Consider the following 12,384-nt stretch of genomic DNA (forward strand, 5'->3'; position numbering starts at 1 on the left):
AGACACTTCCTTCTGTTCATTCTGTACTATAATACAGCCCAGAATTATGAATGCCAGACACGGCCCACGTGGCTGCCTGCCCTGCTACCCAGCCTTGAAGACGGAACCCAGGTCACATGCTGCTGAGCTTTGAGAACTTTGGCCTGGTGATGATACTTTCTCACCTGCAGACAACTTCTGCTTCACCGTCCTAGTTTTACCACGATCTGTCTCCAGCCCCATTAATAACAGCACCATCCCAGACCACATGTCAATCACTTTATCATTTCCTGTCAGCAAGGCAGACCTGGTGAGACTCCTGTACTTTGCAGAAAATCAGAAGGCGTGCCTCCTGCCCTTTCTCCACAGCACATAGGACCAGACTAGACACACTCACACAACACCTGACAAGTCATACAAAACTGATTGTTTTAAAGCACGGGAACTGGATACGAGGGTCTTGGGTGTGCTTCCTGTTATACTCACAGAGATCTGCTCCTGTCTTGAGGACCCATGATGGCATTGAGGCCAGGTTTCATGATCCCACTGTAAACACAAAATCACACTGGTTTACGTGTCATTGTGAAGGTGTTATGGAGCTTAGTGTCTACAGGGGGTATGCTCAGTGAAGTTGGATGACATTGTAGACAGAATTCAGCACACACCCATAGGGAATTCTTAAATGTTAATAGAGGTCTGTTATTGACAAAAGCTGTTGACTATTAGTGGGGACTCGTCAGAAAAATCCTCCAATATCACAGAGCCCTTTTGTTTATTCCTTACACCACTTGGCGTTTTTGACAAGCAGGGCTCCTAAGTTCAGTGTTCCTTGACACAAGCAGCGGGTTCTCATGGAGACCCCAGTGCACACTAAGCCTGCATGTGTCAAGTCTGGAACAGCTTCTGGCTGAGGGTTGCTGTTTAGTGTCTTCACATAGCCCTGGTTGCTACCCACTGAACCTCTGCCCAGGAAAGCAGCGATTCACTGGATACTGGTAGCTGTGTTGCTGCTGGTAAAACAGAATCAAACTACAAGCAGTACATCTTAAGTAGAAATCCAGTGACTAGAAAGAAGCACTCAGAGGATAGGAAACTGCTTCCAGGATTACCACTAAGGAAAAACAACTGAAAGGAAATAGAATAGCAAAATACACACCCCAGGAAAATGATGGTTTCCCTCCCTGATAAATAGGTCAGATTATGCTCCGCTTAGAACTGGGACAGACTCCTCAGCTGGAGGACATTGTTTACTGATTTACAGTTACAGCACACACACAAATCAGCATCCAAACACTGACTGAATGATCGATTAGTGAATATTCACACTGGAAAGTTCATATTCTTGTATAAAACATAGCTGCCTCCCATTTGTCATTTCCTATTCAGATAATGTGTCAATCCTTTGTCCTGCCTACCCCCTTCTTAGTGAGAAAATGGTGGGAGCTCAGGGTTGAGGAGCAGAGAGGAGGAGTGCCCAAGACCAGTGACCTTGGCTGGGCTGAGAGAAGGAGTGTACACACATACACACAGCTTATTGGAAACAGGGAAAGTGTGTTTCTTGAAAAGTTATTCAATACAGTGTTCTCTCCGTTGTCTTTATTTCGTGAACGTACCTGATATTTGACAGTCTCTCTATTTCATGGGTCATTTTACAAAGAGGAAAACCGCTCTGCACTGTTTCTCGATAGCTGATGTTATGGAAACTCAACACAGCTTCTTCAGCCAAAGTCTTCTGGCCACTGGCACTCATTCCAGGATGGTCACTGGGATTTCTCTCAGTCATTGGGTTTCCTATGGGGCCATCATTGGAAGACATCTTGAGAGGGTCTTTCTTCCTGTAGAAGGAAAAGCAATAGGAAGTTGATGGTCCAGACGAGCAAAATTATAACACAACCACACACAGATCTCTTTGAGCTGTGCTGTCATACGCAGGTTCCTTCCTGATGAACAGGACAGACTGCTGGGATTTCCTAATAACCCAAATGAGAAACAGACAGGACTGAGCACATAGACTGCCCTGAGGTACCACACTCCCAAGAAACAACTGGGCCCATTGAATCAAATATAAATGTTATTCGTAGACAAATGGGAGAGCAGATGTGTCTTACTTCAAAACCATATTATGATACAATGTGAGTTCAGAGGCAGAATAAATGACCACCATTGCCTCTCCACGTGTTTGTTGTATGCCTGTGTGTGTGTGTGTGTGTGTGTGTGTGTGTGTGTGTTTGTGTCCAGAAGTGTGGACTTGTGTCAGGGAAAAACAACACAGCCATTCTGAAACAAGGTGGCCAAAATACACATTTGGTTCAAGGCATGGTGTGAGTTCAAGGTACAGACAGGTCCAAGGTGCAGATTGCCTCAAAGCACAGTGCAGGACTTCATGCTTTACAAAAGGAGTCACGTATGGCATGGCACACTGAAAATGCTGTCCTGGATGTTACAAAGGAACATGAATATCACCACGGCCTGATTTCCACATACTCTACATCTCATGGTGCTGGAACCAGGAGCTTCTGTTTTCTGAGTTTGACTGTGCTGGGGTCCATAATTACTAAGCAGAATCCGTCATTTCCTGGGATGCCCCAGCTGGCAGGCAGCCAGAGGGACAGTAGCAGAAGTAGGAGGACAGCTCAGGTTATGGAGAAAGCAGGACAGGCAGCTGGTGTCCTGTCACTAGGAATGGCATGGCTCCTATTGATGACCACTGTGCCCAAGGGGTCTGGGCATATGGCCTGCAGATCCTGGGTTTCTGACACTGACTCAAGCTGCGTGGTGTGTGCAGCAGACAAGGGCTGAGAACTCTGACCCCACGTTACCAGGGTCACTCAGTTTCCACAGCTTCCTCATCATAGTATGGCAGGATGCTGCTGTATGGGATCTGAAAATGCTTAGGCAGGCAGACAGCCCAGGCCCCAGGAATCCCCTTCTCCAGTGCAGGACTTCATGCTCTGTTTGCCATCCCTCTTCCCCCAACACCTCAGAGACACTGGTTTGTTTAGAGAAAGTCCACAACCGGAAGTGCCTACCCAGACTTCGGGCCACAAAGCCCTGTGGGGCTGGCAGCGGCAGAGACATATAGAAAGGAGGAAGTCTGCCCTGTGAGTGATGCTCTGTTCTCACCGTGCTCCTGTGCAGCGTCAAGCGCCAACCTGTGCAAGGGTGTACACCACCTGTGACCCTGAACCCCCAGACCCGGCAAATTCTATGAGAGCATCAAGAGTGAGGTGCTTCCCATTCTGTCTTCCAGACATTAAAAACCTGATGAGTTGTTTTAATATATTACATTATTTTAATATTTTAAATGTTTTAATGTCTTAAATATCCTTGTCTTGTGTTTTCTATTTTATTAAATTTATTTATTTGTTTATTCACTTTACATCACAATTGCATCCCCCCCCCCCCCCCCTTCTTCCTCCCCCCCCCTTTTTTCCCAAAAGGATACCCCCCCCCCCCCCCCCCCCCCCATCAACAGATCCCAACACATCAAGTCTCATCAGGACTAAGAGCATCCTCTTCTACTGAGACCACACAAGGCAGCCCAGCTGGGAGAAAGTGCTTCAAAAGCAGGCAACAGAGCCCATGTCAGAGACAGCACCTGCTCCACTTGCTAGGGGATCCTCATGAAGATCAAGCTGCCCATCAGTTACATATGCGTCTCAGACCTAGATCCAGACCATGCATGCTCTTTGGTTGGCAGGTTAGTCTCTGTGAGCCCCTGTGGGCTCTGTTGGTCTTCTTGTGGAGTTCTTGTCTCCTCCTGGTCCTTCTATCCTTCCTGTCACTCTTCTATGGGCTCCTTATACTCTGCCTAATGTTTGGCCGGGGGTCTCAGCATCTGTTTTGATCTGCTCCTGGGGGGAACCTCTCAGAGGAGAGGTATGCACTTAACAAAATGCCCAACATCCTTAGTCATCAGGGAAATGAAAAGCAAAACAACTCTGAGATTCCAACTCACACCCATCAGAATGGCTAAGATCAAAAACTCAAGTGACAACACATGCTAGAGAGGATGTGGAGAAAGGAGAACCTTCCTCCATTGCTGGTAGGAATGCAAACACAGCCACTGTGGAAGTCAATCTGGTGCTTTCTCAGAAATTAGGAATGGCTTTCTTTATCTCAGGACCCAGCGATACCACTCCTGGGTATATACCCAAAGATGCTCCATCATACAACAAGGACATCTGCTCAACTGTGCTTATAGCAGCTTTATTTGTAATTGCCAAAAAGGAGAAACAACGCAGATGTCCCTCAATTGAAGAATAGATAAAGAAAACATGGTATATTTATACCTTGAAAAACTACTCAGCAATTAAAAACAAGGAAATCAAGAAATTTGCAGTCAAATGTAAGAAACTAGAAAGTATCATTCTGAGTGAGGTAACGCAGACCCAGGAAGAAGCACATGGCATGGACTCACATATATGCAGATATTTGCCATATAGTACAGGATAACCAGAGACCCAAAGAAGCTAAGTAACAAGGAGGGCTCAAGGGAGGATGCTTGAATCCCACACAGAAGGGGAAATAGGATAGATATCAGTAGAGAGGGATAAAGAGAGGGAACTGGGTAGGAGAGGGTGTGGAAAGGGGAATGAGGGTAGGATCAGATATGGGGAGAGCAGGGATGGGGAGAGGGCTGGGAGAGAGAACGAGGCTTCTGTGAGGATATGAGGTGACTCTACCTGCAACTCCTGGTAGTTGGGAACATGGAGACTGAAGTGTCTCCTCCTAGTCAGAGAGGGCTTCCAGTGGAGGAAGGGGGACACCAACCAACTTATAAAAACTTTGACCCAAAATTTGTCCTGCCTACAGGATGTGTAGGGATAAAGATGGAGCAGAGATTGAGGGAATGCCCAACTAATGCCTGGCCCAACCATAGAACTATCCCTGATATGAAAGAGAGCCAACTCCTGACACTATTAATGATACTCTGCTATGCTTACAGACAGGAGGCTTGTGTTTTCTTAAGTGTGCTGTTGTTAACTTTGAGACAAGGTTCCTGGTACAGGCTCAGAGTTGCCACAAATTTGTGATCCTCCTATTTCAATTTCCAAGTGTCAGGATTACAGGCCTGTGCTTTATCTGTTTTTATTTGCACATTTTAAACTATTGTGACTATATTGTTCTTAGTCTCTTGCTCTTTTCCTCTACTTTCCTTTTTTTCTAACCTTGCATTCTAATATTCTAACATTATTTTATTGTTGTTGTTTTTACCTGCCTCAGGTTCTAACTTCATGTTTTACTCTAAATTAATTTTGTCTGTTACTTTGATTATGCTCACTATGACCATTGTGGGGAAGTTGGCTCTTGGATTGTTGTTACTGTGGTTGTTTTCTCCATCTAGCCCATTGAGTACTTATACTGTCACTTATATGTGTGTTTTCATGGCTGCCCATTTGGAACTGGTTAACCAGCTGGTGTGCTCTTTTCTTAAGAGATCATTTCTCCACTCCCAGCTTTACTCAGATGCCTCTAGTTCTTTGTGTAGGCTGAGGTTTCCTTGACCTTTCTCCATGCGGCTTGGCATGCCCATTGCTCTCCTGCTTCTTCAGCTCACATGTGGGCAGCCACATTGATAAGATTTTATGGGTTTAGATTCTGATGTCTCTGGAGTCACAATCTCACAGCAAATTCCTCCTCCCCTGGCTCTTAGACTCCGCTGCTCCATCTTCCACAGTGTTCCCTGAGCCGTAGGCAAGTGACTATGGATACATCCATTGGAACTGGGCTCCAAAACCACATTTTAGTTGTGGTTTGTGGTTTTCTGTAGAAGTCTTTATCTGCTGCAAAACCAAGTTTTCTTGAGGAGGGGTGACAATGACACTTCTCTATGGTTTAAGGACAGATGTTTATAGAGTGGTGTTAAAGATCATGCTTTGTTAGTAAATTAGTGATCATAGAGTCTCCTCCAATAACCATGACTTCACCAGCATTGGTTAGTTATCCAGGTTTCCAGGACCAGCCATGCTATGCCCATTGTTGAGCAGGACTAAAGCCCAATTAGAGAGCTGTTGGTTGCTGCCAAGGTTTGTTTGCCATTACTGCATGCACAGGACTATCCTACAGGTTATCATCACTCATTGATATGGTTCATGAGTGCCATAGCTTGGAGGGACTGTTGGTTGCCTCTCTCCTTTGGAGTGTTGTATGGTGCCTCCCAGTACCAGAAAAGCTAATCCTCAGGGAGTGGATTTCAAGTCAGTTCCAGCTCAGGAGCCTCTGGGTCCTGTTTCTGAAATGCATGGTGTCTTAGTTGGCGGATAACCAAGCACAGTAGCAGCAGGCTGTATGTTCTAGGAGTTTCTTAGACAGCCCTGGCCTACAACTCAAACCAGGGCTTCTCATATCTGCTGCTTGTTTTATGTCTCTTAGGTGGTCTTTGGATCTTGGAGGGAGCTCCATCAGCCTACATGAGAAAGGTTCAATAAAACTGTGTATGAGCATCTGCCTCTGTGTGCTCTATAGATTCTACTAATTTAGGTGAATATGTAACAGTATGCTTCCTTGTGGCTTTCATCCATCCATATTGCTATTTTGCCCACTTCTCTCCTCCTGTATTTACTTCCCTCCTGCTTTCCTAAAGCACACCCTTCCCCCATCACATCAATTGTGTTACAAAAATACAGAACACTTGACAAATTTGTGTGTCATCCTTGCACAGGGGCCACGCTAATCTCTGGATTGTTCCAGTTTTAGTTTATGTGGTGACTAACTGGCACAATGGTTGACTTCAGTACCTGCTCACATCAACAGACCTCCCCCCACCCAGACCTCCCCCTTCAGGAAACTTCAGAGGTAAGTTTACTGTGCCATAGACCACATGGGCTCGAAAGACACCTACTGAATACTCCATACAGTAAGTGTAGAAGTCACATTATCCTCAGACACTTGTGGGTCTTTGAAAAAACTGATCACATCTTAAGATGTAAATCAAGTTTTAATGAATCAAAAAGGTAATTTCTTTCATCCTATCAGAGCATAATGGAATCGAAGTTTAAAAGCCAACAGCAAGAGAAACTGCAGAAACACATGGCGATTGAACAATAAATTATGTTACAACATGTGCAAATTAGTAAAAGAAGTTCAGCACGTCACATGATAAGAATGACAGTATCAACCTCGATAGATGGAGGAAGCCTTTGAAAAACTAACCCATTCTTGATTAAATCGATTAAATCCGTGAACAAACCAGAAACAGAGAGCTCACACCTGCACATTATACAGGCTCCTGTGATAATCCTATCAGCAGTATTATGCTAAAAGTGGAATAACGAAAATTAGTCCCTCTAACAGCAGGATTGAGCCGAGAGTGGCCATTCTCTCAACTGCCATTTAATGCAGGGCTTGAGTCCTCAGAGAAATAAGACAAGAGACAAAAAAAAAATTAATAATAATAAAGCTATAAACAGGAAAGGAGGAAGTCAAGTTACCCTATTTGTAGATGAAATGCTTCTACATTATAATCCCACAGGGCCGGCAGAGCACTTGCCTAACATATGCCAGGCTCTGGATTTGATCCTCTGAACCACACACCCAAAAAAAGGCTCTGAAATCTATCCAGGGTCCTGCAGGATGTCTCTGCAGGTAACAGCGCTGGCTGCACACGACTGATGATCTGAGTTCTAGCCCAAGAACTGCACAGATAGGGGAACACCGAGGCAAGCCTTTGCAATCCCAACACAGGACTCAGCAGGAAGCTGGTAGGCCAGCTACTACCCAGCATGGCAGAAACTACGGGAAAGCCTCTGCCCCAGCAGGATGGAAGAAAAGAACAGACTTTAAAGGTTACCCTAAGCTCTTCTTCCATACCCAGTGTGCCATTCTGTCCCTCTCCCACTTGGAAAAGACCAAGAGAAGCTGTGGGAGAGCATCTCTGGGTTTAAGTAAGCAGAGTAGTTGGTGGAAATATGCTTGCACACCTCTGAATATACCCATATTATGCACTGTGCGTTGGTGAAGCACATAATGATAATTATAGTACAGTAAAGCCATTCCTGAAGAGAAAAAGTGTGATGCCACAGTCACATAGACCAAAAATTTTTGGTTCATGTCCTGAATTGATGTGGGCAAAAAAGTTTCTTGGAGAAGAAATTTTAGTTTACTATGTGCTAATATAGCTCTCTCTCTCTCTTTCTCTCTCTCTCTTTCTCTCCTTTCTCTCTCTCTCTGTATATGTGTGAGAGACAAAGACCTTATGAGATCTCTAATATTCATAATTCATCTTATCCTAACTAATTTCCTCAAACAGATGATTCTAAGACTTTCTATTCAAACATTTTTAAATACAACCGAACCTAAATCAAAAATTATCAACAAAATGTTGGGTGAAAAGAAAATTACCCTGACCTGATTACTAACATTGTTCAAATGCACAAAAATGTCACACCGTACCCCAAAATATATACAGTGTCACATGGTGCACTGAAATATATACAATGTGTCTATAAGGTAAGTATTTATGAAATCCTTAAAGAGAATGAAAGTCACAGAACCCCACATAAAATATGTACAGTGTGGCTATAAGGTAAGCATATACCACATCCCTAAGGAACATGAATGTCACAGATCCCATATCAAATCTTGGTGTAACTTTAAAAACTGTTCATCAAGGTGTTTGTAACACTCAGGATAAGGAAAGGGCAGCCAGAGTTTGCCTTAGCCTAACTGCTACTCGCCTTATGGGATGGTTCAAAGCATAGTCTTTCTTTGAGTCTCCTCTACGTTCCAAATTAACAAATGTAAGAGATGTTCCCTCCAAAGCAGAGGCAGCAGAAGCCTCTCTGAGAAGGCAGTATGTTCCCCTCCTGTTCCTGAGCTGTGAGACTGGCCCTTCCAGGTATGATCACAATAGTGCAACTTAAGGCTGTTTGGCTCTGCTGACACAGCCATGGCCACTGGAAACAGCGAGAATCAGGAAGCCAGCACACATGCTTGACATGGATCCCGCACAGCTGTGCCCAAGGCTGCTGTCACTGTCCTTCTGTCTCTAACTTCTAGGGTTTAGTCTCTGTGCATTGCATTCTTGGGGACTTTCTGCAATGTCGTTCATTTTATGTCTTCTCCTGAGAATAATTATGTCTGCGTCTTTTTAGAAAAATCCTAAAATTAAGTTTTTCTGGCCACTGTCTGGAAGTCTTCCTTATGCCCTGGAGATGATTAAGCACAGATAAGCACACAGCTAGGTGAGGCCATTACTCCAGAAATCTTCTGGGGTGTCTGCTCCTGAGCTAACTCAAACAGCATCATTGGTGAAGAGTAAGGAGAGACAATTAACAAACTCTGACTGGCCAGGGGAAAAGGTTATAGATTCAAGTCTCTTTTTTATTATAGATTCTCTATAGTTATAGGGCTAAAATAATAAGCTCTGTTCTGTTTGTATTTTCTAATTGTAACTGAACTTATAACCCTGGACATATAACTAAAAATCAAACACATAATCTGTAATTGTTAGATAATCCACAAGCCTGTCTTTGTTCTGTGAACCTTGTATAAATAAAGAAGCACCAGATTGCTACACATTCAGAACTGCTAAATCCTCTTGGCCATCCCCTGACTCACCCTCTCCCCTCAGGGACTCCTTATTCCTCTACTGTGTCAGCCTGACCTCTCTGGCCCCCTGAAAAGGCCCCCAGGGCTTACAGCTATCAGCAACTCCAGTTCCAGAGGATCCAGTGCCCTCTCTGGCCTCCATGGACACTAGGCTTGCAAGCAGTGTACCTAAACACATGCAAACAAATCACCGGTACACATAAAATAATAATGAATCAATTGCCTTAAAGTGTAACTGAATTCAGCTTTGAGCTGCATTCATGCAGCTGTGTCCATTCTGATTTCTCTGTGTCCACTGCTTTCTCACAGCAACTCTCCATTTTGTTTGCATTTTATTTTCCATTTATCGAATTTCTACTCCTTCCAAATACTTCATGGATGCTTAGCCACTGTACACACATGAACAGCTTCTGCATGTGTGAGCGTCCTAACAAGCATTGATACAAGAGAGCGCACTAGGTTGGAGAGGTGTATGCTCACCTCATAACAGGGCAATCGCCCATGTAAACACCCAGGCCTGGACACACAGCGCTTAAATAAAATGTGTTTCGAAAACCTAATGGAGCGATTACATGTCTAGTATTACTCAAGAAGCTGGCATTATGGATACACAATCCACTAAAAGGTTTACAATCTAGTTATTTTGGCCTTTAATTTTTCTGTCTGTTCAAACCTTTTCTGGCAGCACTATCTGAGTAACAATTATAAGATGTTGGTGTGTATCTGTACATCAAACCAGAGGTTGCTGGACAAATTTTATAATATGGGATAAAGAAGAATAACAAGTTGTTCAGCTCCCTTAAGTCCCAGTGTTAACAGAGTTCTTCTGTGCTCATGGTACCTCCTGCTCCATAAACTTTTACCAGTCCAACATCGGCTGTGTTGATTCACACATTTGGAGATCAGAAGTTGTGCATCATCAACCAGCCCTGAACAGGGGACCCTCCATGGACTGTATGCCTTGACCAGTGAGTTTGCATTTCACACTTGCAAATGAAGCTGCCTGAGATTTCCTGGCCCTCCCCCGCCCCCTTCAGCTCCTGCTCCCCACACTCACCTCTGTCAGATGCAGGGGCCTGGGACTAGAGCTGCTGCTCTGGCCTCCCAAAGGCACCTGAGGCTCTGGCTTCTGCCTGGCCCAGTCCTGGACCCTCTGCAGCCCTCTCTCTGTCCACAAGACCTGGAGGGGAAAAATGGAGGGAGCAGGGGAAGGGGCCACACCCTGGGCAGAGGGCACCTGGTGGAGCCTGATAAGCTTCCAGAGAGCTGTGCAGAGGTCCCTGTGCCCTGGGTCAGGCCCATATCAATGCTGGACCATGAGAAGCCAGCATCTAGGAGAAGATAAAAGTAAAATAACGGTTTCTGTGGTGGTGTTTTTTTTTTTTCTTTTTCCTTTCTTTCTTTTTTTTTTCTAAGATGAGGAAAGATAAACAGGTGGTGAATGTTTGCTCAACACAGAAAGGGACAAAAAAAACATGGCAGAGGATGTTATTTGTTAAGCACCTAGGTTGTTAACACAATTTAACTGAAAGCTTCTTTTTATAGCACAAGAGACCAGCTGAGAAATAATTCATTGTTCATGATGGTAATCTCTATTTAGAGGCTCTGAGACAGGTCTGGGTGCCAGGGGCTCTGCCTCTAAGAGAACAAGAAGAGGGAGGGGTGATCAAGCCTCCCCTGTTAACCTGCCTCAGATGGTGCCCAGAGCCCAGGAGACTTCACAGCCCAGAAAGTTAAAGGCTAAAGAGTGAGCTTCACTACTCAAAAAGCTGTCAGAATCCTAGGGTGGATTAGGGAGGGGCACACAGTCCTCCCTCCTGCCCTGCCCCCACCACACACACTTAGCTGAGGAGGTGGAATGAGCTGAGGATGGCAGGCAGGGCAGGTCAGTTTCCTTCAGCAGGGTGGTCCTTGGTGTGCTGACTGTGCAGGGGGTGTTTACACCCGTGAATACATGATGGGCAGCACTGGCTGGACCCAGTGGGCTGTAGAAGAAGGGGAAGGAGAGGAAATGTCCAGGGAAGTGGGGAGGGGGGTGGGAGGAAGGAAGAAAGGGAGGGAGAGAAGGAGGGGAAACACCAAGACGGAGAAGTTGCAGTTTGAAGGGGAACTGAGGGGAATTTATCAGAAGGTGGAGTGGAGGGTGCCTGATGGCGGATGTAATTAAAATCCATCATATCTGAAATTCTCTTATTTCTCAAAGAATAATAATGTTACAAGTTTTTGTTGAAGTTAATATCTATTGGAGTACAAGATAAATACAAAGACAAAACAAGCTGGGCCAGTGGCCTGGCTATAGTACCATGGGGACCTGAGTTCAGATCTCCAGCACCCAAAAGCCCAATAACACAAAGGGGGTTATTGGAGGGTCCCGGGGCAGACATTCAAGTTGAAAGTGTCCAAGTTCTGCCTCTCTGAAGGCAAAGGCTTCGCCTACAGAAGTGTTTCAGCTTGTCCAGCAGGGTATGTCTTCCTGTCCCAAGCTCTGCTCCAGCTGCCCTGAGTGGGTCCACAAGGCCTGTCTTACCCTTCTCTGTCACTTGGAGCCTCTTGTACCAACAACTCATAAGGAGGTAGCCCAAGTCTCTGCCAGGATCTTTGTTTAAGAATCTCTGCCTCTGGGAGCAGTATTAATTCTGGTCATATAGGGAACAGCCTGTCAAACTTGCTTTTTAAAATTATTTTTCTTAAATTGGCTTAAAAAATTGTAGATTTCCACACGGGTTTTTTTTCTTACAGATTTAGTTTCAGGTGATCTTTCCTCTACCCCCTCTCCTCCTTTTCCTCCCCTTCCAACATGTAAACCTTTATATATATATATATATATATATATATATATATATATATATATAT

The 12,384-nt window shown here is 44.7% G+C and overlaps 1 protein-coding gene and 1 non-coding gene across 2 annotated transcripts in view; both read right to left on the bottom strand.

Annotated features, from left to right (window-relative positions):
• LOC129676883 (ATP-binding cassette sub-family G member 3-like) overlaps nt 1-10,615 on the bottom strand; it is a 49,194-nt gene extending 38,579 nt beyond the window's left edge. The window contains exons 1-3 of the mRNA XM_055607399.1: nt 10,589-10,615; nt 1,593-1,814; nt 466-525 (exon numbers count right to left, since the gene is read on the bottom strand). Of these exons, the coding sequence (XP_055463374.1) occupies nt 466-525; nt 1,593-1,795 (263 nt within the window). The 5' untranslated portion in view covers nt 1,796-1,814; nt 10,589-10,615. The remainder of the gene's footprint in view (nt 1-465; nt 526-1,592; nt 1,815-10,588) is intronic.
• On the bottom strand, nt 6,599-6,701 carry LOC129676885 (U6 spliceosomal RNA). The gene has a single exon (XR_008720141.1). It is a non-coding gene; the product is annotated as a U6 spliceosomal RNA (small nuclear RNA).
• Nucleotides 10,616-12,384: the final 1,769 nt, after the last annotated feature.

Source organism: Psammomys obesus, unplaced genomic scaffold (assembly GCF_907164565.1).
Source record: "Psammomys obesus unplaced genomic scaffold, mPsaObe1.curated_primary_1811, whole genome shotgun sequence".
Classification (NCBI taxonomy): domain Eukaryota; kingdom Metazoa; phylum Chordata; class Mammalia; order Rodentia; family Muridae; genus Psammomys; species Psammomys obesus.